Source organism: Helianthus annuus, chromosome 6, assembly GCF_002127325.2.
Source record: "Helianthus annuus cultivar XRQ/B chromosome 6, HanXRQr2.0-SUNRISE, whole genome shotgun sequence".
Lineage (NCBI taxonomy): Eukaryota > Viridiplantae > Streptophyta > Magnoliopsida > Asterales > Asteraceae > Helianthus > Helianthus annuus.
Window position 1 is genome coordinate 85,928,380 of NC_035438.2, and position 27,966 is coordinate 85,956,345.

At 38.5% G+C, this 27,966-nt stretch overlaps 2 protein-coding genes and 1 long non-coding RNA gene across 3 annotated transcripts; all 3 read right to left on the reverse strand.

Annotated features, from left to right (window-relative positions):
• Positions 1 to 237: 237 nt before the first annotated feature.
• LOC110929274 (probable leucine-rich repeat receptor-like protein kinase At5g49770) lies at positions 238 to 9,040 on the reverse strand. The gene is made up of 9 exons (XM_022172404.2): positions 8,975 to 9,040; positions 6,876 to 7,037; positions 6,727 to 6,801; positions 6,554 to 6,625; positions 6,401 to 6,472; positions 6,251 to 6,320; positions 6,104 to 6,175; positions 5,946 to 6,014; positions 238 to 298 (listed from the first exon to the last, which is right to left on the reverse strand). Exons 1-7 carry the CDS (start codon positions 9,022 to 9,024, stop codon positions 6,161 to 6,163), a joined length of 516 nt encoding a protein of 171 aa, XP_022028096.2. The 5' UTR covers positions 9,025 to 9,040; the 3' UTR covers positions 238 to 298; positions 5,946 to 6,014; positions 6,104 to 6,160.
• A 90-nt stretch (positions 9,041 to 9,130) lies between these two features.
• On the reverse strand, positions 9,131 to 9,642 carry LOC118479862. The gene is made up of 3 exons (XR_004861091.1): positions 9,529 to 9,642; positions 9,298 to 9,369; positions 9,131 to 9,205 (listed from the first exon to the last, which is right to left on the reverse strand). It is a non-coding gene; the product is annotated as an uncharacterized LOC118479862 (long non-coding RNA).
• Positions 9,643 to 18,991: 9,349 nt separating this feature from the next.
• On the reverse strand, positions 18,992 to 25,786 carry LOC110929272 (probable leucine-rich repeat receptor-like protein kinase At5g49770). The gene is made up of 19 exons (XM_022172403.2): positions 25,599 to 25,786; positions 25,400 to 25,520; positions 25,251 to 25,322; positions 25,088 to 25,162; positions 24,092 to 24,163; positions 23,492 to 23,653; positions 23,327 to 23,401; positions 23,168 to 23,239; positions 22,847 to 22,918; positions 22,700 to 22,768; positions 22,550 to 22,624; positions 22,397 to 22,468; positions 22,163 to 22,297; positions 21,403 to 21,887; positions 21,038 to 21,196; positions 20,819 to 20,955; positions 20,086 to 20,305; positions 19,756 to 19,991; positions 18,992 to 19,667 (listed from the first exon to the last, which is right to left on the reverse strand). The coding sequence occupies exons 1-19, from the start codon at positions 25,672 to 25,674 to the stop codon at positions 19,200 to 19,202; spliced, it is 2,853 nt and encodes a 950-aa protein (XP_022028095.1). The 5' UTR covers positions 25,675 to 25,786; the 3' UTR covers positions 18,992 to 19,199.
• Between the last annotated feature and the right edge of the window lie 2,180 nt (positions 25,787 to 27,966).

A 27,966-nucleotide genomic window follows, 5' to 3' on the forward strand; every position in this document is an offset into this window, starting at 1 on the left:
CCGCTTAGACTTTCGAACTAGACCCGTTTGGTCGATCATTAGGATCCGACCAAGCATGTTTAGTGACCGTAGTTGTATAGGGAATAACCTTCCGATGTTATACCTTATGGTCACTTCGTTTAGTTAGTTGTATGATAGGTAGTTTATATGCCTTAGGAAAATGACCAAAATGCCCTTTTTACGCATAAATTCATTTTAAGCATATGTAACCTAAATTTTTATATCTAAACCAATCAAGTAACTGCTATAGCTGTTGCCAACATCCAGGGTTCCGTTAAGCCGATTACTGCTTAGCACCCTGTCAACAGATAACCAAAAAGCCAAAGAAGAATCAACAATCTCAGTGCCACATATCAGTGTTAAATGTACAGTTGCTAATAAGGCTGTAAACGAACCGAACGAACACGAACAAGACCTTGTTCGTGTTCGTTTGTTAAAAAATATACGTGTTCGCGAACCGTTCACGAACACTTATCGAACGGGATTAGTTAAACTTGGTAATTGTATTGTGTATATTGTGATTAACAAAGATGATTACAGGAGGTATAAATAGAAAACATAATTACATAGCACACCCTCTAATAATAACTAATTGTCTATTTATCTAATATTCCCCCGCAAGCTAAGGCCGAGGTTCGACCTGTAGCTTGGACCTTAAAAATAGAAACCGTTGTGAGGGTAACGCCTTGGTAAAGACATCAGCAATCTGATCCTGTGTAGATATAAATTGAACCACCAGCTGTTGTTGAGCAACCTTTTCGCGTACAAAGTGAAAGTCAATTTCAACATGCTTTGTTCTGGCATGAAACACTAGATTAGCAGATAAGTAGGTAGCTCCCAAGTTGTCACACCACAATGTAGGAGCAATGGTGATAGGAACACACAATTCACGAAGAAGTTTCTCTAGCCAAGTCAGTTCAGCAACAGTGTCGGCCAACGCCTTGTATTCAGATTCTGTGGATGACCGAGAGACAGTCTTCTGTTTACGAGCAGCCCAAGAAACAAGATTGTTACCTAGATAAATGGCAAATCCCCCGGTGGAGCGACGGTCATCCGGGCAACCAGCCCAATCAGAATCAGAATATGCTGTAAGAGATGCATCGATATAAGCATGAAGTAACGAGGCAGATTTATGATGCAGTAAAAGACCAAAATCAGATGTGCCCCGAAGATATCGCAGTATCCGTTTAACAGCTGACCAATGATTAACCGTGGGAGAATGCATAAACTGGGCGAGATAACGTAACATACTGAAGAGCCCCAACAATTTGTCGATACTGAACCGGGTTATCATATGGGGCGCTGTCACCAAGTGTTAGATTGGCAGAAGTGGTCATGGGTGAAGAAACCGGTTTGGCTTGAGAAAGCCCAACCCGGCTTAGTAATTCCAAAATATATTTCTTTTGAGACAATAAGATATCTTTGCCATGTTGCACAATCTCAATCCCCAGAAAGTAGGACAACTTCCCTAAGTCTTGAACCGCAAAAGTGGTGCTAAGACGATGAACAATGTTATCAATGGCAGCAGGATTATTGCCAGTGAGGATAATATCATCCACATAAACCAGCATATATAATAGAGTGTTCCCTACTGAATAAATAAACAATGAGGGATCTGTTTTGGATCCTCTAAATCCAAGGGCAATTAGAGCAGATGACAGCCGATGAAACCACGCCCGTGGAGCCTGTTTAAGCCCATAAAGAGACTTATGAAGAAGACACACATGATCTGGTCTTTGAGGATCAATAAAACCAGGTGCCTGTTGGAGTTAAACAGTTTCTTTGAGATCACCATGCAAAAAGGCATTTTGTATATCCAATTGTCGAAGAGACCACCCTCTCGTGACAGCAATAGACAAGACAACACGAATGGTAGTAGCCTTGACAACTGGGCTAAATGTATCATGATAATCCACACCCGGTTGTTGGCGAAAACCTTTAGTTACAGGACGCGCTTTGTAACGCGTGACAGCTCCAGTTTGATCCTGTTTTAATTTGTATACCCATTTGCAATCCACAACATTCATATTTTGACTACGTGGAACTAAAGACCAAGTGCCGTTTCGAACAAGCGCCGAGTATTCTTCAGCCATGGCTTTCCGCCAGTGAGGATCTTTGTTGGCAATAACAAAGGACACGGGTTCAGTACCCGGGGAGATGGTTGTAGTGTAAGAGGAAGGATTGTACCGAGAAGGTTGTTTAGGATTGGGTCGCAAATTAGGTGGGCGGGTTCGATGTGGCGGTGGAGGAGGAGGAACAGGTATGGAGGATGAAACAGATGGAAGAGTGGAAGTAGTGTTTTTAGGTGAGGATGCTGAAGGGGGTGGCGGAGTTGAGTTGGATATGGGGGTTGATGTATGGGTTGGTGATGTAGGGGCTGGTGATGTGGAGTGGGCTGGTGTGGTGGATGTTTGGGCTTGGGCTGGTGGGTGTGAGTGGGCCGATGTGGTAGGTGTTTGGTCTGGTGATATAGGTGGAGTGGGATAAGAGGAATAATAAGGAGATTGTGGTGTTGGTTGGGCAGAAGATGGGGATGGTTGAAAAGGAAAGGCATGTTCATTAAAGCGAACATGACGAGCAATATAAAGCCGGTTAGAGTGGAGATCAAAGCACCGGTATCCGTAATGTGAGGTGCTATATCCGAGAAAAACACACGGAATGGATCGAAAATCCATTTTGTGAGAATTGTAGGCTCGAAGATGTGGGTAGCATTGGCACCCAAAAACCCGAAGAAAAGAGTAATCGGGTTTGCGATGGAAAAGATGTTCAAATCGAGACATATGTGAGTTGTAGCGAGAAGGCATCTGCTTAATTAAGTAAACTGCCGTGCCAAAAGCAAAGTGCCAGAATTTTTGTGGAACATGAGACTGGGCGAGTAAAGTAAGCCCAGTTTCAACGACGTGGCGATGACGACGCTCAACGACGCCATTCTGTTCACTTGTATGTGGACAAGAAAGTCTGTGGATAATACCATGTTCTAAAAAGAAAGGGGATAATTTTCGAAACTCACCTCCCCAGTCGGTTTGGACCGATTTAAGTTTTGTTTTAAAGTGTCGTTCAGCCATGGTTATGAAGTGTTGGAAAGTGATAAACACATCAGATTTAAGTTTTAAGGGAAAGAACCACATGAATTTAGAATAATGATCAACACATAATAAAAAATAATGGTGACCATCATACGAAGAAACTGGTGCAGGGCCCCAAACATCACAAATAACCAAATCAAAGACATGTGAACTTTTATAATCAGATAAAGGTAATGAAAGTTTGGAAGATTTTCCCACAAAACAAGAATCACAAGCAAAACCAGAATTTTTGTCTGAAACAGGTAAAAAATACTTAGAAAGCATAGAATTTAAAGTTTGATGATGTGGATGACCAAGCCTTTGATGCCAAGTCTTGTACGAAGCACGAGCAGTGGAGAAAGCAACTTTGGGAACATCCTGAATCCGAGGAAGATAGAATGAGTAAAGACCATCATTGCTGGGACCCGTGAGGAGGGTAGTGCGTGTAAACTTGTCCTTCACAGAAAAGAAAGTAGAGTGAAATTCAAAGAAAACGTTATTATCATGACAAAATTGTTGAACGGAAAGGAGGTTTTGTTTAATTGTTGGAACATGAAGGATATTGTTTAGGGAAAAAGTTCGGTTTGGAGAATAATAACGAGAAGAACCAATATGAAGGATTGGGAGAGCCTTACCATCACCAACAAAAAGATTGTCCCCACCATTATATGGTTCAGAATACTCAAAGCTTGAAAGATCAGGTGTCACATGGTGAGTAGAACCGGTATCCGGACGCCAAGAGGTGGAAGCTTGTGAGCGGGCATCAGCATATTTGGCAGACAGTGAACGACCACGCATGGTAGACGGGTCTCGGTTGGGGCACTGAGAGGGGATGTGGCCAATTCCACATCGAATACATGTACCAAAAACTGTGTTCTGGGTAGATGCCCATGAAAACTGGTTGCGGTTGTTGCTGTTCTGATTACGGTGATTGTAGTTTGTATTGTTGTTGTAAGAACCTCGCCCCCGTCTGTTGTTTTGACCACGGCCCCTAGTATTTCCAGAACGGTTGGTGTAATAAGCTTGAGGTTGAGGTAAAGCTGGTTGCAAGGACTGGGGCTGAATGCTCAGTTGGTTAACAAGTTGTTGTAAGGCATGGATGGTGGGAGAGTGAGAGGGGCCGAGAGGAGATGTAGCGGGTACGGGGTTGTTGGTTGCGGCTGTGAATGCCTGGGCAGGAGGGACAGTGGGTAAAGATTTTTTGATCATAAAGTCATGGTCAGAAATCAGGGCATGTAATTCGTTAAAAGCAGTAGGGAATTGTCGAGTGAGAATGTTACTCTTAAGTGCATGGTACTCGTCTCGTAATCCAGCAACAACCAACATAACCAAATCCTTTTCTTTTACCGGTTCACTAATATTGGCTAAAGCGTCCGCGTACTCTTGTGCTCGTTCAAGGTAGGCGGATGATGCTTCATCACTTTTCATCTCGATTTTCAGCAGTTGTTGTTTGAGAGTAAATTCTCGGGAGATAGTGTTGGGTGAATAGGCTCGTTCAAGAGCCAACCAGAGTTCACGTGATGTGCTAGTGTGTTGAACATGACTGAAGGCAGATTCGGAGATAGTTGAAAGGATGAGCATACGAATATGAGCATCGTTTGATAGCCATGTGGTGTGATTAGGGTTTGGTTGTGGTTCTGGTGGTGGTCGATCAGCAGCAGGGGAGGGTGGTTGAATAGTGGCTGGTGGACATGGGATTGTGCCATCCACATAGCCATAGAGATTGTTTGTAACCAAAAAGGGTTGAAGTATAGCCTTCCAATATCCATAATTTGTGGGAGAGAGTTTGAATGAGAATTTGTGAGAGTTGTGGGTTATTTTGGCAGCATCAGAGAATTGCTGTAAAAGGGCCATGTTGATCAGCGGAGAGGTGGTGGTGGTCGGCTGGGTTGGGTTGTGGGTGACGGCAGATTAGGGTGGCAGGCTAGGGTTGTGGGTGACGGCAGATTGGGGTTACAGAGACAAGGCTCTGATACCAAGTTAAACTTGGTAATTGTATTGTGTATATTGTGATTAACAAAGATGATTACAGGAGGTATAAATAGAAAACATAATTACATAGCACACCCTCTAATAATAACTAATTGTCTATTTATCTAATAGGATTTTATGTTTGTGTTCATTTGTTAAGGAAATGAACTTGTTCGTGTTCGTTTGTTAATTTTAGGCAATGAACGTTGAAGAACACAAATGAGCACAAACTAATATTCACGAACACAAATGGAAACAAACAAACACAAACAATCGTTCATGAACATAATATATAATACACTGAAACTTATTAGATATTTAATTTGTCAGAATTTTGATATATTTAAATAAATATAAAAACTAAAAACACTAATGAACTATCGAACATAAGCGAACACGTTACCAAACGTTCACGAACATAAACGAACGAACGCCACCTCTGTTCGTGTTTGTTCATTTAACTAAACGAACAACATTTCTTATTCGTGTTCGTTTGTTTAATAAACGAACGAACACAAACGAACTCCCGCCGAACGGTTCACGAACTGTTCGCCGAACGTTTGGTTCGTTTACAGCCCAGTTGCTAATCTATTGTTCCAAAAGTTTCCACAACAAATACTTATAATGTTTCTATTATCTATTAAGTGAGTACAATAATATATGAAATATGACTTAATACTTATGATTAGTTACCAAATTGCCCTTGTAGGACCTCAATGGCCCCATAATGAATACTTTCATCAAGAATAAGAAGAGAACAAGAACACACAGACATTAGATTACATTACCTAACGGCATAATTGATATCGCTTGATGATGGATTCTTACATGTTCTTTGATACATGGCATATTGGTCATGTTTAATATGAAATGCTAATTTTTAAAAGAAAGCATTCAGCATATACTTACAATCTCTCCAACTGAGCTTGGAAGACACCTGATGGGATTTCTCCTTGGAGCTGCGTCATTCCCATCAATCTGTCAGTAGTACAACACAATGTTTAAATAATTTACTCGATTCTATTTGTAATATATATATATATATAATGTGTGTGTGTGTGTGTTACATTGTGGTCAACGATGGAAGGGTGAACCATGCTGGAATATCAGAATATTCAAAACTATTACTGCTCATGTCCCTGCAAAGGACAAAAAAGAAGATGATTAGTAAGAGGATTGAATCGACCAAGTTCAGAAAGTTTAAACCAACTTACACGTAATAGAGTGAGTTCATTCCGGAGAGATCTGGAATAGGTCCAGTTCAGATTATTGTTTGACAGGTGCCTGAAAACAAACCAATCTGCCAATTAATGTCAACGGTCAACCACCAAATAAACATGGTGTAATTTTCTCTTATCACTTACAGCTCATTAACACTTTTGAGTTCCGTTAGTTTCTGAGGCACATCCCCTGTCAACCAATTCGAGTCCAGGCGTCTGTTACATAAAGATGAAGAAGATATTTAGTTCAAAAGGCATTTTCACAAATTTTAAGGACTGTTAATAGTTGATACTTACATGACCTCAAGAGTCTGCACGGATCCTATCGAGGCAGGAATTAGTCCAGATAATTGGTTGTTGTTAGCTATACTGTTAATAAATGAGCATGCACATCAAAACAAAACTTTCTGCAATATTTCCATGTCAACTAAGTAAAGTCTAGATAATTTTGCAGCTAATGCAACACTTACAAATGTATTAGGCTCATGTTTGAGTTGAAAAGTTGAGATCGAATAGAACCAGATAACTGATTATTTGACAAATGGCTGCATCATGACCGCACTCATGAGAACAATAACTTTAAAAATTTGGTGAACTCACTATGAAAGACAGAACATACAAGTGTTTTGTAGTTACTAGATTGTCAAGGCCAGGCGCTGTTGGATTAGAGACGGGAATGGGTCCTGAAAGCTGGTTATCACTTAGATCCAACCATGAAAGATTATTTAAATTACCAATAGAGGGTGGGATAGGTCCCGTAAAGCGGTTATTATTGAGACCTCTGCAAAAAATAAGAGATAAGTCAGGAACTGCATAAGAGATAAGAAACAAAACTAGCAAGTGGGCAGATTTGGTAATGGATCAAAGCCAGTTAAAGTTGAAACGGCGAGTTTTTGTACATATGGAAACTGTTAGACAATATACCGTGATAGTTCATATTTGTATTTTGATGTTAGATCAAAATATGTAGTATTATATAATAAATTGTGTCAGGTTTTAGCGTATTAAATATATTAATTCATATGTTTTATATATTTATTGTATTGTGGTGTTTTTGTGAATAACAGGTATTAAAACAAGTAAACGAGAGAGAACGATCTAAAAAACAGGTTCGACAGGTTGATACAGGGCCGACAATTGTTTTGGAGGGTTTTGACTTTGATTAAAAAAAATAATCATCACATAAACAGACTTCAATCACGTGCACTTCTTTGTTTTTCTTTGGGGGCCGAATAAGGGTGAAGGGGGTGCACACCTAATAGGTGAGTGCACTCTCTTACGCCAAACCAATCCCCGTGTGCCACGTCAACTCCCCTCTTAAACTCCCCTAACACCCCCATTTGATGGCGCCACTCCCCTATTAGGTGAATTGGTTTTTTTTTAAAAAAAAAAAAAAAAAAAAAAAAAGAAAACATGTGATTGGATGCAGCTCCCTCTCTCCTCTCTCTCTCCTCCCCTCTCTTCGGTGAACCCCCACCAATTTCACTCCTCTCACCCATTCACCTAAGGGATGGCGGCGGTGTTCCCTATAGGTGAATGGGGTCACCGATTGCTTTCCCCGCTTACACCCCGTATACCCTAAGAAAGGAGCACATGATCATAAATTGATATCATATATCATCAAAGGAAGTCAACAACATCATCATTTACTAAAGAGAAATCATCACATCAAAATTATTATCACTCATTCACGTGATGGCAGGCCTTGGGAAACAGAATACAAGACCAACTTTTGGGCCATTTGTTGAAATCATTATCACATATCTTAAAGAAAAGGGCCTACATGAATATAAAATTGAGAACAACAATTCACGTGGGCTGTTATTTGGGCCGACTTGATGGACAAAAGGAGGATCCAATTCGCAGCCGTCAACATACATAGGGGAGCCATCGCACAGCAACAGATGGAACGACCGAACGAGTTCTAGCATTATTATTCATCTTCCAAGCCAACCAATGAAGTCTAACCTAATCGGGATGACAACCGAAGCGGCATAGACTATCATGCGCGACTAAGCCTTTCGTGACTTCCGCCCGGATGAACGTTTACGCGGTTTGACATAATTATTTGTTTTTCTGATTCTTGTAAACTGGTATATCTTGATCACTTGTGTTGGATTATTGGTAAACGTTTCTTGTGTTTGAATTACTTGTCATTTATTAAGCGTATTGGCAACTTTCTTGCGTTGTTAGCGGGTTGGTAAATTGGTGGGTAATTGATACAATCAAACGGGTTATTAGGTTGTATAGTGAATCTTAAAAACTATCCCTATTAACTAATCAAATTCATTAATTCCGAGGCCATGTCTATGTGGTGTTTTGAATCAGAAAAAGGATTTTTACATTAAAACGAGTATTCGGGATTCCGGGTGGAGGTTACTTTTTCTTAATACTGATAACACTTTTCGTGACAAATTGTGTTTTCTTTTAAATCTACAAACAAAACCCCAATTTAGATAATTTAGTTTTAATTAATTTCTTTTACGCTAACCACAAATTCCCCATAGATACAATACCCTACTTACGCTATCTACGTAGTTTAATTAGGTTTTTGATTTACCCTTACGATAGTCATCATATTTGTATAAATTTCTAGGTGTCTTAGTGTATCTTTAGTGCCTGTGTATTGTATTTTGTGTTAGTGTTACGATCTATTCACTAGGAGAAAACCGTTTCAAATACAAACAGAAACGGTGTAGTTGGATTTGGAATACTTACAAAAAGACTAGCTGATTGAGGGATCCCAATGAATCAGGAATTGGACCCATAAAACTGCAACCCACCAGGACTCTACATGCATAGAGTACTAAATTTAAAAAAGAAAACCCGGACAAATAAGTTTGCTACATCTGAGAAACAAAATGGAATTCTTACAACGTCGTTAAGCTCTTCAAATTCTGAATAGATGGTGGAAGAACGGCTTTAATCCCTTTGTTGAATGAAAGTTCTCTAAAAGCATAAATCATAGTTAAATATTCAGTTTCAACTAAGCATATGCCATGGAAAAGAAAAAAAAAATGAAATGAATATTGAAAACATACAGGTGTTGCAACATGGAAAGTGATGTAATCTCTCCAATGTCAGTAGTTTTAACACCCATGCTTGCCATTTCCCTGTAATGAATAGGTGAACCATTATGATTTTTCTCAGACTTATGTATAATAGAAGTCGAGCATTGTCTTGTTAAAATATTGTGTTTATTTTTTGATTAAGCGGCCTGATTTCCAACAGAATCAGAAGCTGACACATGTGCTAGAGGAATCCAAACTTACAAGGTGGTTACGCGTGAGTTGGTACACTTGATCCCTTCCCAATTACTTCCGCATGGATCCAAACCCTTCCAATCAGGTGGTAGATTCTGCCATCTAGACTTGAGAGTATTTAGCACAGCAACTATAAACCAAAACAACATATTAACATCATATAGTTAGCAGGAACTGCATAAAAAACCAGATGACCTGTATAAAACTCATTATAACTCCACAAAGTGATTACTAATATAACTTACGATCATTTGAGTCAGTCACCGCTGCACTTATCATAAGTTGACAGAAACAAATCATCATCCACAACCGAATTCTTCGATCCATTTCTCTAAACTCAACAATGTCTACTTCCCGAGTACGCAAAGAAACTTAAATGGTAAATGGCAGCATTTGGCACACCAACAGACCTTCACCCTTTATATCTGGTCAAGTTAGAAGCTATGTAGCACTTGTTCCCAAATCATAATAAAAAATAAATCAGAATTGATGGTAACAATGTTGACCATGTCATTGTGTAACATTGTTACAAAGCCAGGTTGTTAAAGATAAAGACAAACAAGACCATTTCAGTGATTTCCGGCAATTTTAAGCAGGGCTGCTAGATGACAAAGCCCAGTTGTTAAAGATAAAGATAAACAGAGCGAGAGTCAGCTCGAACTCGGCTTGATCAGTTTCATTTCTACCAAACATGACAACTGATTGGTAACTATTTTGTCACTTGGACTAAAAGTATTAAATGCTTGGGCTTAAAAGAATGGAGCTTTCTCTCAGCCAGTTGGCGAAAACTAAATAATTTGAGAGTATTTGGCTTACAAAAACAGGCGTAGGACAACTACTTCACATTTTCAGCATACCAGCACCCACAGAAAAATTAATACAGTAAGTTCTTTCCATCAGCAAACCACAGGGAAAAAATCAGCAAATACCTGTCACATATTGGTTACCAATAATACCCACCATCGTCTATTACAAAGTTCTTTCGGAATCTTACATTGCTAATATAACCGCAGGGATTGTTAGTTATTTTAGTGTCACCAAGCTATTTTAAGTAATTGTGATTTACTTAGTGACCAAATTGTTGGGCCTTGAAGTTGAGACTGATGCTTGCCAAATTGTAGATCACAATATGCATGACATAACGTTTCTGTAGTTGATGCAAGTCGTTGATAACTCTAGACTAAGAGAGAGATTGTTGGGTCTGAAAAGGATAGTCTACTATTATCAACAAAGTTCAGGGATAGGGATTGAAGATGCAAATAAGGAGGTTGAAGGATCAAATCTAACAAGTCTTGAAGATCAATACAGAGGCGACTTTATGTGTGCCTGTCTTTGTTGATCGTGTGGATTAGCGTGTGAAGTTTAAATGGTATACAATGGTCTAGGGAGACATTGTTGGAACTTTTGAGACCATTGTATACTACAGTGTGAAGTGCAAGGACTGAAATTGTCAAGATTAGAAGATTGCAGATCAAGATCAATCGACAATCACTAGCGACACTCTTAATGTGACACCCGTGCCTCTGCAACCATCAAACAAATACCAAATTTATGAAATATTGTGTTTCATACTTGGGATTTGTAAAAATATGTGTATCGTTTGCACATATCAATTCATGTTCGATTTCAAGCTTTAAATTGCTTTCTGGAAGGTTATACGCGCACTAATGCGTAAATATAACCAGTTTAATGCAACGAACACTCCGGAATAGTGAAATAGGCTTAACATACCTTAAATAACCTTTACATAACTTAGAAATAAGTTTTGGAGGGTTTGGTGTGGGGAAATCAAGTTTATTCGCTTACAGGGACTAATTTCGACAAACTGCGAAAGTATGCCAATTTATACTGTAACGAACATTCCGGAACTTGATCATAAGTTAAATATGCCATAAATATCCTTTACATAGCTTAGAAATAGGCTTTGCGGTGTTTTGTGCGCAAAAATAAACTTTCTTGATCAATAGGGACTAAAAGCGTTAAAAAGTGCATAAGTTTGCATTTTCGCGCATATCTTACGTTCTGAATATATACGGACATCCAAAAGTTTATGTAATCATTAAAATATTTTATTTTAGTGATTGGCATGATAAAATTCCATTCGTTGCTTAATTTGGATCGTTTTTGCGTTCGTTACGACTTCCGTCGTAATTAACCGAACAACGCAACCATACGACCAAACGAACCGACATCCGAGATGTTTTTGAGCATATTTTAAGTTCCCTATACTTTAAGACAATTTTAGAGCTTTGAAATGAGGTTAACGGGCCTTAAAAGTGCCAAAAATCAAGTTTTACAAGTGCAGGGACCATTTTTGAAATTTCTGACCAGATTCAATGAACCTAGTCCAATTTTGAAGTGTTGATGGTTTTAATGGCTGGTTTTGGATGCTATGGGCTCAAATTTGTTGGTTTTAAACATTCCCATGGTTTTGAAAACCATGAGCCCAAGTGGAGGGCCAAGATCAAAGCACGAAATGCGAGGAACGATCCTAACAGTTTACCGAATCGTATATAAACCCATGCCTTCACTTCATTTCAACTCACACTTTGGTTCAATAAGCTCTAAGTTGAAGTTATTACTTCATACCTGAGTTGTTTGAGTCAAAAATTCCTAGCTTGGACCCTTTGTATGTCCCTTTCGTGCTTTTTATGCGTTTTTAGCACGAAAGTCAAACAGTGTTTGACTTTCTGCTTTGACCACGAGTTGGTCAACACGAAGTTCGTTGAACTTTGCAACGTGAGCGTAATCATGATGGTTTTAGTCCCGTGTGACTAAACCTACTGATTACCACGTTGATTAGGCGTAGTGACGAGTCGTAGTTTCGGCCAAAATGCGTATTCATGCATATTTTGTAACCAAACTACTCTTGGGTATCAAAACCCTTTGTTTTGATATCAAAACCTGTTTTCTAACTTAAATAAACATGTTTTAACATGTTTAGCTCGTCACTTTTAGTATAGTGCTTGTATAGAGTCGTAAGTCAAGCGGTCTTATCAACCGCTTAGACTTTCGAACTAGACCCGTTTGGTCGATCATTAGGATCCGACCAAGCATGTTTAGTGACCGTAGTTGTATAGGGAATAACCTTCCGATGTTATACCTTATGGTCACTTCGTTTAGTTAGTTGTATGATAGGTAGTTTATATGCCTTAGGAAAATGACCAAAATGCCCTTTTTACGCATAAATTCATTTTAAGCATATGTAACCTAAATTTTTATATCTAAACCAATTAGGTAACATTATTAGACATGTTAAGGCATAAATACTTGTCATAGGACTAGTTAGGCGGTCCGAACGCGTTTTACGCAAACGACGCGTTAAAGTAGCGTAAGCTACCTAAACGGGTCGTAATGGGTCGTAAGCACTTAGGTTAGGTTTCGATTTAGTATGTAGGCTTTGTTAAACCATATCATATGGGTTCCAATACTCATTTGGTTTACGAAACCTCATCCTATCCGATCTTCCGATTTAGGTCCGGTTTATTTACGTAGTTACTTATATTAGGTGCCGATTGATTTCCGTGATCCCTCTAGCTTTGCTTGGTAGTTATTCAAGACTTCTAAGCATTCTCAAGTGAGTAAATAGTCCCCTCTTTTACTGTTTTTCAAACGTTTTGGGGTGAAACACATGTGCGTACTTGCTACTTTCATGCTTTCCATGTTTTCATATCATATACTTGCTATGTTCATTAGTACACTATTAGTACATAATTTCATTATGTTTTGCTATGTATGTTCACTTAACATGCTAGCCCATTGTTTTACATTTTGAACTGTTCGAACCATTTGTAACCATTTGATGTATGTGAACCATTGGTAATCATTTGATATATGTGAACCATTTGTAACTTTTTGAACCGTTGGGTTAGGGAAGTTATTAGGTAACGGGGCGGGTTTAATGTGTTAAAAGCATGGTGGATACGCCGTTGGTACTTCCTATATATAAGTGCTTTTAACACATTATATATCATTGCGTTATCTAGATTACCTGGGTAAACGATTTTGAAATGATGTCACACAATGATGTTTTCTGAATAATATAAACCATACGGGTTTTGTTAATGAGTTTCTATGATATGTTTTACAATTTGATTTCATAAAACAAATGTTTTGGAGTTAAGAATCATGGCTACGAGATTTTATAAATCATATCCAACTTGATTTGAGTTGGTTAATTATGTCGCAATGCTATACTTTTCAAAATAAGGTTTTTAAATAAGTATTGCAAACATGTAAAACGAGCCATGAATCTGACACTCACATAAAACCTATGTACTCACCGACATTTTTATGCTGACGTATTTTCACATGTGTTTCAGGTACCATAGTTGATGATGTTAGATGATGATATTTGTGTACGCTCACATAGGAATGGACGAGGCCTTAGTGACTTAATAACAATGGAAGTCTATTTGTTCATGTTTTGTATCTAATTCCAATGTAATGTAATACATTTAATTCAATAAAACAAAACTGTTTAATCCATGGTTGTGAAACAATGATTCTGTTACAACACTCCCCGACGTTTCCGCCACGTTTTGTTCTTTTACGTGGTCAAGGTATGACAGAAAAGTTGGTATCAGAGCCAATGGTTATAGGGAATTAGGTTATTGGTAATGCTTTGACCTAGACTATAACCTTCCTAGGACCCTAACGCGAGTTTACTTGCGTTTATTCATAAAACAATACCGTTGCCTATCTTTAGGCAGCAACCACAATAAGAACACAAAATTCGAATCTGCTTTGAAAACTAATCATCTGTTCTAGGATGATTTATTATAAGGTTTCGAACCTTCAAAGTTTTTAAATTCTCGTCAAAGTTTAGGGCCACATAATGTGAACACGTGCAAACTGGAAGGGTGGGTGCCTGTACCCTGAGCTTTCTGTCTAAGGCTAGAGTGTTCGTACAAATCCGCAATATCGGACCAGTCACTCTTACCTGGGAACTCTTGGGGTGAGTGTCCACTTATAGGCGAGCATGTCTTCGCGATACATTATGAGGACCTATTTACTTTGATTCAGCCTTTGTGTGTCGTTTGTTTGCTTCGTGGTTCAAACAAATGACCATCACCCATGATTTTTGGTCGGTAATTGTAACATCCTATTCTTACCTAATGCCATTTCATTTGTTTTCTCTCTTGTTTCCCCTTTTTAGAATGCCTCCACGACGCGAAAATCAGGTACCTATTGAAGAGCTGGCAGCTGTCATTACGCAGCAAATGACTGCTGCAATCCCGAACATCGTTGCTCAATATAACCAAGCTCTCAACAACAATAATGCCCCCTGCAACTTCAAGACGTTCAACTCCGCTAAGCCATCAAAGTTTTCTGGGTCTCAAGGAGCGACTGCAGTTCTGCAATGGTTCGAGAGTCTAGAGAGCACCTTCAGGCATGTTCAATGCCCAAATGAGCGAAAGGTAGAATTTGCATCTAGTGTCTTTGAGAAACGAGCTTTGACATGGTGGAATGGTGTGATGAGAGATAGGGGTGCCGATGTGGCACTGGCTCAGACGTGGGAAGAGCTCCGAGCTCTGATGATGAAGGAGTTTTGTCCTCGTCACGAGATCAGGGCCTTGGAAAGGGAATTCGACGATCTTAAGCAAGATAGCGGTGAGCATCAAGCCTACACGGATCATTATGAGGAGTTAAGTCTGTTATGCCCGAATATGGTTACGCCTTTGGATAAGGCAATCGAAAAGTACATTGATGGCCTCCCTGACCCAGTACAAGACATTGTGACTGGTAGTAACCCCACTACGGTTAGGCAGGCCATTGAGCTATCTGCTACCTTGACTGAATCTTAAATCAGGAAAGGTAAACTTTTCCGAAAAGGTGATAAGAAACCAATCGAGGAATCGAAACCCAAAGGTGAACAGACTGGATCCTCCAAGAAGTCAAAGAAGCGAAAAGCTTCCCAGAACTTCGCCGTGGTTGCTCACAATGATCAAGCTGCCCCCAACCAACCAGCTCAACCCCCTGCTAGGAAGCCATACAACTGAATTGCACCCTTGTGCAACCAATGTAACCTTCATCATCATGCTAGTGTGAAGTGCCACAAGTGCCAAATTTGTGGACTTATAGGTCATACAACAAGAGTTTGCCGAGCTGCAGTTGCACCAAATCAAGCTGACAACAATCCTGCTCAAGCTCGTTTTCCACCAGGTTCTTGCTACAACTGTGGCGAGATGGTTCATTTCCGAAGAAATTGCCCAAAGCTTGCTAATGCAAATCCAGCACAGGGATGAGTATCTAACCGACTAAAAGACAACACCGTTTAGAAATAATCACGTCTTATGTATTATTTTCTTTTGTTGTCAAGGTCCATGAAACAATTGTTATCGTTGTTTATAAATAAATCTTTTATTTACATTGCAATGTATTTATGGGGTTGCATGTATAAACAACATATCCCCTACAATACCGACAATCACGGAATCGTATTCCTTGAAGAACAGACTACCCCCAAATTCCTCCATTTTATGATCTCTTGCGTTTTCCACAAAAATCCTAAGTACCCGTTTCTTCCAAGAAAACGAAGTAGAAGGCGCAAGTTACAACTCTCGACGAATACCCAAAGTACCACTATAAATCCTTAATAGGGTACCTAAGGGTATTTTCGTAAATCCTAAAATTGTTGTGTTCCTTAATTCGAATATTACGTTTCTTTGAAAACAAAATCGAATTTTTGGAAGATCATCCTATCTTTTCAGATGGATTCTTGAGGATATTGAAGTCCATCGGCTGGTTTCCTGGTGTACCTTGAATATCCATGTTCAATCGACAACAAGTTAATAACAAATTAATAATCAAGTTAAACAATTATGTGATTATGTGCTTATGTGTTCCCCCTTTTATGTTTTTATGTGATCCAAATCCTCGTAGAATCTTCCATATTTTCGTATAAGGGATTCATAGTAGGACATCCAAAGGTACTACCTTAAATCCTTAATGGGCTTCTACGTAATAGTTAAGACCCTTGGATTATAAAGTACTATTCCATAATTAGACCCCTTGAGTGGTCTAGTTAAACAGATTGATTACAAAAATCTGGTTGGGAATATCATGTGATGATATAGCTAAAAAGACTCCTTGGCGGTCTAATTAAAGAGATCATTTGTCGATCTAATTAAAAGGACCCTACGATAGTCGATCATGTGATGATATAGCTCATGCGGGGGTTGTTAAGGACAATTATTTGCATGGATTACAGTGGTGATCATGTATTACGAACTGCCTCGGGCAGTCAACCCGCAGTCATTGGTATCGATAGATCCGTGTCGATAATTAACATGCTTCGTTTTTCCGCTGTGTACGTGCTGGTTATGCGTAAACTATTTCGAACTCTATATGCTATTATCAAACTTGTATACTCGCCTTTACACTATGTGTATCGACTTTTATTTTAACGTATGTGACAGGTAATTAGGATGCTTATCTACTAGGGAAGCGATGCTAGAATAAAGCTCTAGAGTCCAACAAATAGTTATCTGTAGTAATTGAATTAAGGGTCTCTAGAAGCAGATAAACAATTGCGAAATTTAAATCTGAGTTGTCGAAACAGAATTAATTGCCTAGATTTGGTCTGTGATAATTTGCTTACTATTTGAGACATGGTATGGGACGTGTTATTTTAAATTGAATAGTAATGATAATTGTTATGGAAACTTCTGGACAATCTGTTTCACTCAGTGCCGCACCCCGATGATTTCGCCATCGGTAGGGGTGTGACAAATGTGTTGTTTGTTTTTTCAGAGGTAAAACATTTGCAGTCTGCGGACCACATCTGCAGACATCTGTAACTGAAGAGGTGGACTAAACCTCTCAGTCTGCAAGAAGAAGCCTGTTTGTTTTTTAACTTCTTAACACCAATCAACTTATTAACATAATCAAAATTCAGAATTTAAACACCAATAATCAACTTATTCACATAATCAAAATTCAGAATTTAAACATGAGACATGAGGTCTGCTTCTTCAATTCAACTATACAATACATAATCGAACCACAAATTAATATGCGCAAAGGTAACATATCCGAAATCAGAACAGGAAACATGAAATAAAGTAATAGAAGCAGTGGTTTCATCTGAATTCTTACAAGCAAACTGAAGCTCTTGTGGCTCGATGCTGAGAAGGTCTCCGGTACTCATGTCGGTTTTGTTTAATCGAACGAGATCGCTAACTAAAACATCACAGGAAACCTAGTTGAAAGATGATTGTGACCGGAAGGTTGCCGGAAAAGGTATATTCCGGTGGAGAGTAGAGAGAGATCTGGCAGAGAGGAAGGAGGAGGGGTGGCCGACAGAGAGGAAGGAGGAGGAGGGGTGTCCGGCGGAGAGGGAGGAGGATGAGGTCGGCGGTGTGGAGGAGGAGGAGGGGTGGCCGGTGGTGTGGAGGAGGAGGGGTGGTCGGCGACGTAGGAGGTGGAGGGGAGAAGGAACTAGGGTAGTTATTGCATCTGGGAGAAAAAGGAGGATAAGAGGTATGAAGACCTTGATCCATGTCTGCACCAAAAAGAAGTCGCACATACCTTTTTTAATGAAAGGTCTTCGAGAAAACAAACACACTGCAGACTCAAACATTTGCGCGTGGTCTGCGTGGCAGACATAAGAGGTTTGGAAGAGCTTTTCACAAAAAACAAACACCTGGGTGTTTATTTTTTTTTTTGAAAAGCTCGGTGTTCGTTTTTTGTGAAAAGCTCTTCAAAACCTCTTATGTCTGCCCCATGCAGACCACGCGCAGAAGTTTGAGTCTGCAGTGTGTTTGTTTTCTCGAAGACCTTTCATTAAAAAAGGTCTGCGAGACCTCTTCTTGGGGCAGATGTGGACTCCCCTCTTCTAGCATCTTCTCCTCTCCACTCCTCTGCCATTTAATAACACAAATCCTCAACCCTAACATCTATTCTCCTCCACCCCTTCCTCCTCCCAGGCGTCACCTCCACATCTCCACCACCACGTCGCCGCCATCACCTCCCCCACCTCCATAGTTCCTCCGTCACCTCCCCCGCCTCCATAGTCTCCTTAGGTCCTTTGAGTGTTTCTCGAGTGATGCATCAGTTGTGTTATCATGGTGTGGTCTAAAAGGAAATGGTTGGAACTTGCAAGATGGTTCTTTTTCACCCGGTTACTTCTCTCTTGGTCCAGAGTTATTTCTAGAGTCCATTAATCCAAAGGGGTCCGCCACCTGGCCTGAAGAAAAGCTTACAGCCTCCAATTCTCCAATGTGTAAATCCCAATACAATTTTTTCAAATCATGTTGGCGGAGGTCGGCTGGGTGTCATTCGTGTGGTCTGGTTATTGAAACCGCAGGTGGTTTTGAATGATTGAGTTTTGTCTGCACAACCTGGAAGTGGGGCTCAGGATCGAAGGCCATTTTCTCTCAATTTTCATTTTTGCTTCTTGATTGCATTGCATTATATTACATGGGGTAAATAATCTTGTTTATATGAGATCTTTACACAAACCAAGCCATGACATAATAGTTGTATTGCGATAAGAAAAAAAAATCAATACCTTCAAAGAGTGTGTATACAACATATAAACAACTTCAAAGAAATACATAAAACCTCACACATCAAAATCCGTATTTCGTAATTCTTATTTACACGAATAAACGATAAAAAAGATGAAACATTTGACAATCAAGAAGTCTTCCATCTAGTCTCCTGTGCAAATATTTCTACTTGGGATCCAAGTTTGTAGAGAACTGCTCACCACTATAAGCAAAAAGGCTGTCATTAGTATAAGGATGTTCACTTCCCTTACTTGGATAATCTGCAGAATTTGATGCAGACTCGGCATTCGGGTTAAGGCCTGCAATTTCCATAATTCTCTCAATCTCTTTCACAACAACACTCATTGTCGGCCTTTGATCTCCAGTTTCTTCAACACACCGCAATGCCACGTCAACAAATCTTTCCAAACCCTTTAGTTGAGTGGTCAAACCTATGGTCGGGTCAAGGACCTCGTGCAAGTTGTATAACTCTTTACTTGTGTCCATGGTTTGTTTCACTTCTCTCACAATGTACTTCCCTTTCTCGATTGGATTTCTTGCTGTTATTAGCTCCAATAGCACAACTCCAAAGCTATAAACATCACTCTTTTCTGTCAGTTGTTGTGTCATGTAGTACTCAGGGTCCATGTAGCCCTGTATCAAACCAAATGACATATTTTTTTTAGATAAAAAACTTCACATTATCATTAGAATAATAAGATGATCAATAACATATACTAACCATTGTCCCTTTGACTTGAGTGGTAACATGAGTCCTATTCGCATCACCCATCGATTTGGATAGACCAAAATCCGCCACCTTCGCGACCAAGCGTTCATCTAATAAGATATTGTTTGTTTTGACATCTCTATGTATGATTGGAGGATCAGCAAGATCATGCAAGTATTGTAACCCTTTTGCTGCTCCCAGTGCTATACGTAGTCGTCTTATCCAATCCAGCCTGATTCCAGATCTCCCTGCATCAGTCATAACCATTGAATCATTGATCATCGGTTTATGAATTTCAAATGAATGGGTATTGATCTTTTTCATGTGAAAATATAAAATCACCTGAAAGACTATCTTTGAGTGTACCATTTACAATATACTCATAAACCAACATCTGTTCACCTTGATCGAAACAGAAACCTACAAGACTAACTAGATTCTTGTGATGAACTCTTGAAAGAAGCTCAATCTCGGTTTTGAACTCAAGCCCGCCCTGAGTTGATCCCTGTTTAGCCCTTTTGATGGCAATTAGCTGCCCATTTGGTAAACTACCTCTGTATACCTACACAAAATAATATCATACTTTCAGTATGTTACAAAGACCAACCTTAGTTATCTTCTTTTACCCTTGACTCCTTGTGCATGCAGAAGTGTCAATTTTGACCCATTTATTTATATATTAGTTGGATTTCGGGTATATTTTATCTCTAATGGGTTACAATTTAAGTAAATAGCAAACGATGAGCTGGGTAGAAAATCGGTAAAATGATGTTCTTTAATGCAAAAAAAAAAAAAAAAAAAACCCTCTTAAATTATTGTTGTCAAAAGGTACGATTTTTGTTGAAATAATGACTTTTTGTAAATTTATTAAGACCCTTTTTTACAAAAAAAAAAAAAAAACTTGAAAATTTTGGACAAAAAACTTGAAGTACTTGGATAAAAAAAAAAATTCCACTTCAACCTAATCAGATCTGACCCGCTTCATCACTTACCAGAAAATCATCCATTTTGACCCTGACCCATTTTGAACAGTTGACCAACCCGCCCATATATACATTCACATGAGAACGCTTACCGTTCCATATCCACCAGTTCCTATGTTGTTAACTTCTGAAAAGTTGTTTGTGTATTTGTTAAGCTCTTCAAAAGAGAAAGCTTTTGCTCCTTTCAACTGCGGCACTGCACCACTTGCACCAGTTGTATCCCATAAGGCTACAAATTTTATACAAAAATGATTAGAAACCATATAATATGTTCAAAAAGTTATGAGTTAAAGGATCATGGATAATTATACCAAAAGGGCTGCTCTCATGGGTGGCCTTTTCGGTTCGTCGTCTTTGACGAAGAGCATACAATCCTGCAAGTACCAATAGTGCCACAAGCACACAACCACCAACAACCGCCCCTACAATAACACCAGTGTTGGATGACTTGTTTCTTCCTCCTGAGGCTCCTGTAAGATGACGTCAACGTATTGTATGATGATTAACCAACTAAACACAAGTATAAAGTACATGTGGAAGATTATCTGGTAACGGGTCATATTTAATAGGTTTTCCTTATTTGTGTAACATAACCCAATCGACTCATTCAAAAGTAAATAGGTTGGAACTGCCACCAAGTGCTATCATACAGATTTACATGAAAAGACAAAATTACCTTGCAAGAAGTCATAGTTTTCACCAATGAAAAAGTAGGGCCCAAAGGCTGCGGGAGGCTTGAACGTTTGGTTACTAAGCGAGAACCCAAGCCCAAGAATCCCAGTCCTATTGAACCTATCATCTCCTGATGGGAAAACCTGTAGATTGATCACAAGATAATCATCCAAATTTTTGGTAGGATTACTGAGTGAAACTGAGTCAACCGGGAGTTGAGACTTCCGGAAAGAGTTGATCATGGCATTACGGAGGGAGTCGTAAACACTTGAATTTCCAAGGTCAGAGAACGAAGGAGCTCGGAAGAATAGGTTGCCAGTGTAAGGATATGCACATATACAGTTCGGACTTGAAACTTGACCTGAACTACTACAAGTTGTAGGCACACAGTTGTTTGGTGGTGTCAAGTAGGAAGAACTAGTATTTGTGGGTAGGGAGCAAAATCTATCGGTAACACCCGTTTCCATACATATTGGATTGCCTACTAGTCTGCAGACAAAGCATACGGAGATGTGCTTTAATTGATCAAGGGACAAAAAAAGAGAGGGCTTCAAAAAATATGTACATATATATGTGTGTATATATATTCGTGCTGCGTTAACTGTCATTGTATTAGTCATGCAGTGCGTGCAAGTGCGTATGTAGTTCTAGCAGTTGTGTACTAAAAACACGTGTATATTTGTCTATTTTGACCTCAAAACATTAAAGTATTAGAACCTATTAGAAAACTATCATTTAACGAACCATTGATTGAGGAAACTTACATTAATTCTATGCTGTATTGGCTTCTTTGAGTGAAATCACCAATTTGATTATTCTGCAAATTGACCTGTTGTAGTTGGTTGCTATGGCTCGAGCCGATATCCAACGTGCCATTAAGTCTGTTGTCACTTAAATCACTGATAAAAAAAAAAAAAAAAAAAAAAAGTGGTTTCAAATAAGTTTTTCAGCAGGTAATACAACATTATAACCACAGAATTAACGAAATCTCAACTCACATATTCTGTAACTGAGGTATGCTGAAAAGCGTAACAGGCAACTGTCCTACAAGGCTTGTACTGGACATCTTACTGCCAAACATTTTAATGATGTTACAAAAACAGACATTGTGGTTCGTAAAGAGAGAAATGGAAATGGATAGAGGGATCTACAGTGTAGTCAAAGACTGTAAACTTGAAAACCAAGATGGAACGCGTGACGGGTCAAAAGTGTTGTTGCTTAGATCCCTGGAATACCGTGTGAAATCAGGAATTAGTTGATAAGAATAAGTTGGTTTGAAAGTTAAAAATATTGCTACTTACAGATAGTTGAGGACATTCAAACCAGTCAAATTAGGCACCAGACCGGTCAGTTGATTGTTTGAGAGGAACCTATTAGCAGATTTACCAGAAAATGAACATTTACCGGACCAAATAAATTGACAAAGTAAAGCTTTCTCTTGTACTTACACTTCAACTACATTGGTAAGGCTATTGATGTTTGAAGGGACATTCCCGGTTAATAGGTTCCTATCAAGACGCCTGAAAACCACCATTAAAATACAGAGTTACACTTTTGAGTATTACAAGAAGCCTGAAATAACCTTCAAGAGGTGGTGCACTAGTAAAGGACCAGAGGTCTTAGGTTTGAATCCAGTTTATACTGGTTTCTTGCCTTAACCGCTTGAAGGCTATCTGCCCAGTGTGTGCCGTGTTAGTTTTCCCTAACGGGTTCTCATCGTCTGTAACAACAAAAAAAAGTCATGAAATGTGATTATTATAGGTACTCACAAAACTTCTAGAGATTTCACAAGCCCGAGCGAGGTAGGAATGGTGCCTGTGAGCTGGTTGTTCTCAAATAGACTGTGCCGGGAAACAAGGAAAATGGTAAGTGTGACTTGTGTGGTCATTCGGTTTTCAAGAAAGATTGTTTGGTATAATGTGACATACATATGAATTAGTGTCATATTGGAGTTGAAGAGCCGTTGCGGGATAGAACCCGAGAGCATGTTCCTTCCAAAATGGCTGAAAATAGCCAAAATATAAACATAAGTGAGCAGAATCCTAACAATATGTATTTACTTAGTGATTTTATATAGAAAAAGATAAACATACAAGTGTTTTGTATGAGTCAGCATATCAAGACCAGGAGTGCTCCCACTGGAAACCGGTATACCTCCAGTTAGCATGTTATCGGCTAGATCCAACCAGTAAAGATTTTGCATATTACCAATGGAAGGCGGAATTGGTCCAGTAAAACCGTTGGAATTTAGAGACCTACAGAGAGCCAGAATGTTGAATAATGGCAAACATAGAATCCATTTATATGATAAGATGACCATTCGTGGCAAGTTGAGTTTCCGACAAGCTAAGTTGGGTTGCCACGAAACACTGTTTGTCCAAAAATTTTAAATTTTGTATATATAGTTACTGTCCCAAATATGATTTTACTGAATTTATAATTCAGTAATGTACTATCTTTTAATAAAAAATGATTCAGGAGTTCTTATGCCTTAAATACTCATTATTAGGTGACCTTAAATAGTTGACCCGTTTCCTTTCGAGCAATTTTCTTTTTAATTTTCGTATTTGACGTCTAAAATATTTAACCTATAACCAGAATCAGCCCATTCATAAGGTAAGTAGATCGAAATTGCCAGCGCTAAAAATAGGGAATTCGACATATCATTTGCAGGAAGAACATTTGGTACTTACAGGAAGATGAGATTTTCTAAATTTCCAAGGGTGTCTGGAAGTGGACCACTGAAACCACAATTAACCAGGATCCTGACAAACAAGAACCAACGAAAATCAACTTAACATCCTGAATAAACTTTAGCCTAAATAAATTGGGAATAAATACAAAAACATCTAACAAAAAAATATCACTAAAAGTAACCAAGTTTCATAATTGTTCCATTTAGGTCATTATTTACTTTTAAACATGTATCGTAGATTTCACAACAATATTAAAACTTTGGGGAATTGGCCTGTAATAATCCCAACTAGACTTCATTGGACATTGTCAGTCCCACATTTGAATATTTCTCATGCCAGTCCCACCTTTCACCTCTTTTTCCCCACCGGTCCTTAGTTAAAAAAAACTTAACGGAGTTATTTTTTTTTTTTTGAATTACAAACTAACGTCTTAGGGCTTTTGATCAGAACGAAGATATGAGTCTATTGATGTATAAAACTTATCTCGAAACAGTGCTCCAAACGACTTGATTTTTGTTAATTGGAAGTTTAAACACCTGATTTGAAACACCGTTTTCATCGTTTGGAGCACAATTTCACGGTAAGCTTTGCATCATTCGACTCATATCCTCGTTCTGATCAAAAGCCCTAAAACGTCAGGTTGTTATTCAGAAAAAAACTTAGTTAAGTTTTTTTAACTGAGGACCGGAGGAGGAAAAATAAGTGAAAGGTGGGACTGACATGGGGAATATTCAAAGTTGGGACTCGCAATGGTCAATGACGTCTAGTTGGGATTATTACACGCTAATTCCCCTAAAACATTTTGCATTTCCGTAGTTATAAAACACTTGGGTGACTTTACTGAAATAATAAAGGAACTTGGTTACTGTTACATAGCATATTCCCAAGAAGTGAGGTTTTTTTTTCACCAGCTAACTCACACACTCTCTAATCCTCCTCACAAATTTGTGAGGAAGTATATAGTTGAATATATAAACAGTAAAAACTACTCACAAATTTGTTAACTTCTTCAAATTCCCAATTGCTGGAGTCAGCGACCCGGTCAAACCTTTGTTGTAAGATAGATCTCTAAAAAGAAAAAAAAGAAAAAAATCTGTTTCAAGCTTATTTACAGAATCCTCAATTCAGTCAGTTATCCAACCAGAAAAAATCTTACAGAATCTGCAACTCTGTTAACTGCCCGATATCTCCAGTTAGTGTCCCGGTCAAACCCATGCTTGCCAAAGTTCTAAAAACATGATACTGCTTAGTTGCAGCCTGCAGGCTGAAGATGAATATTAATAAAGGAAGTTAACAAGAACTCACATGGAAACAACACGCGAGTTTTTGCAAGTAATTCCATCCCAACCGCTACACGGGTCAGAGTTATCATCCCAGTTAGGTGGTGTGTTGTCCCATGCATCCTTGAGAGCTCGAAGATATGTAGCTGCATATTATCATGTAATAATCTCCATCATGCAAATTAATTAAACTAGATTAATAGAACAGTGTTATATGAGCATACCATCATCGTTTTGTGCGGTTAAAAAGCGAAAATGGATGATCAGTATGAAGATTAGTTGTGGGATTCTTGCACCCATCTTTGAATTAATTCTTATGATTGGGGATCATGAAGTGGGAGAGAAATTTTGAACAGATATATGATGTCTAGTAACATGACAGCAGGTTTGTAACATTTGACTTTACAAACAAATGGGCAAGTAGATGAATAAATTATTTGGAAATGTTTGATCATGGAAAGTAGGTTTGACCATTTATGATTGTTGTTTTTGAGAAATGCATCACAGGCCAAATATAGGATTATGTTTGTCCTATTTCTATTTCTATATACATGTAACATGTTGGAACTCAACTTGGTATATATAAGTAGGAACGTGAATACAAAAATCGTCCCAGAAAACGTTAAAAGAGTAAATTACAAAAAATCGTCCTTTATGTATGTCACTTATTGCAAATTGTATCCTTTATCTTCAGTAATTACAGAAAACGTACTCGATGTTTGCAAACCTTTGCAAGTTATGTCCTTTAGCCCTAACTCAGTTAATTTTTGTGGTTAAATCTGATAAATGGACCCCACATAACGGTCTTTTGGTCATTTGACTCTCATGTGAGGTACATTTGGTCAGGATTAACCACAAAAATACCGTCATGTGGGGTCCGTTTGGTCAGATTTAACCACAAAAATTAACTGAGTTAGGGCTAAAGGACATAACTTGCAAGGATTTGCAAACATCGAGTACGTTTTCTGTAATTATTGAAGACAAATGACACAATTTACAATAAGTGACATACATAAAGGACAATTTTTGTAATTTACTTCTGTTAATTGTAGAGATAAAGTTTGTTGGTCATTTTTCTATTGAAACACTTCTTTTTGGATATTATATAAAACCTATGTTTCGTGTACAACGTAAATTATGTTTAAGACAATGTCCTATTTGCACACATCAGTTTAGCACTTGTTTATTCTTTTTAGCCCTCCAATTTGCATTTTCCTAACACTGTTTTTTAGAGTTTGACATTATTTTACTTAAGAACTTGGGTATCCAAAATTGAAACCAAAATAGTATTAAACAAATAAAATATAGGGTTTACATTTTTCGTCCATGTTTGTCACGGATTGCAATGAATAGTCTTTAACTTGTATAATTACAATCACAATCCTTTATTTGGAAAACTCATTACATCATACGTCCTTTAGCACTAATCAGGTTAAAATTCTCAGTTGACTTGCACATGAGGGTAGGTCAGTCATTTTACTCATTTGTATAAAAAGTTAAAAAAATTATATTTATACACACATAAAACCTATCTCTTTCTCTCAGCTCCCCTCCACCCCCACCGTATCCTAGCCACCACCAGCCGCCGTATCCGTCCAACAAACCACCATGGATTCCGGCAACCAAAAAACTCTCTGGCAGCGAAACCACCATGCCCCCCTCCTTCCATTTCTCACCTCCGCTCTCATTTTTTTTCCGGCCAACAACTGCCGAGCACTACCACGCCACCACCGCCCCTAGTAAACTGAATGGCCACTACCGCTACTCCATAGAACACCATGTGCATAAGCTCTAGTTTTTCCGGCAAATAAAAGTCGATCCAAGAAGTAGATTTCTTTCCACGATTTCTTTCCTCTGTTCTTCAGATTTCGTAAATGGATCGGAAGGTGAGATTCAGATCTGCAACAACTTTACATATTTTCTTTAAGTTGATACGAGATGGGGATTCGATCAATACAAATCACATTTTTAATAAAACCCCCAATCCATGTCTTTTTCCTCATTTTCATAAGTTTACTTGGTTAATTTAAGTTCTTACAAGGGTTCCGGTAATAGTCGACGGCATAGGGTACCGGTGAACGGCAGTTGTTTTTGTTGTTGGTGGCGGCGGCGTAATCTTTGGGGATATAGGTACAGTATTAGTATAGAATCTACATAATAAAAAAGGCATACATCAAGGATAATGTTCTTGATGATGGATCGTAATTTTCCCTTGTGAATCTTGGATTCACTCAAAGCATGAAAACCCTGATAAATGAATCATTCAAAACTTGAAGATGAAGTGTTGTTGATGGTCAATCAGCTAATGGAACTGATAATTAGGGCTTGCACATTCTTTAATAATTTGGGCTTGTGTATATGTTATTTTTTGTTTTATTTATTAGAAAACATTTTAGAATAAAAGCATGAAAGGACTGTAATACACTTAAATGAATAGACTTAACTGAAAATTTTAACCTGGTTAGTGCTAAAGGACATAGTTTGTAATGAGTTTTTCAAATAAAGGATTGTGATTGTAATTATTGAAGTTAAAGGCTATCCATTGCAATATAATACAAACATAAAGGACGAAAAGTGTAATTTACCCTTAAA

Bases quoted from the DNA above. Each gene is read 5' to 3' on its own strand.
- LOC110929272 (XM_022172403.2), bottom strand. From the start codon at position 25,674: ATGGGTGCAAGAATCCCACAACTAATCTTCATACTGATCATCCATTTT. The intron at 23,654-24,091 runs GTAAGTACCAAA...GGCTCTCTGTAG, and splicing joins TTAGAAAATCTCATCTTCCT to GTCTCTAAATTCCAACGGTT. The intron at 20,956-21,037 runs GTATAATTATCC...TAAAATTTGTAG, and splicing joins CCATGAGAGCAGCCCTTTTG to CCTTATGGGATACAACTGGT.
- LOC110929274 (XM_022172404.2), bottom strand. From the start codon at position 9,024: ATGGGTCCAATTCCTGATTCATTGGGATCCCTCAATCAGCTAGTCTTT. The intron at 6,802-6,875 runs GTATGTTCTGTC...GTCATGATGCAG, and splicing joins CTAGTAACTACAAAACACTT to CCATTTGTCAAATAATCAGT. The intron at 6,473-6,553 runs GTAAGTATCAAC...TTTATGTAACAG, and splicing joins GTGCAGACTCTTGAGGTCAT to ACGCCTGGACTCGAATTGGT.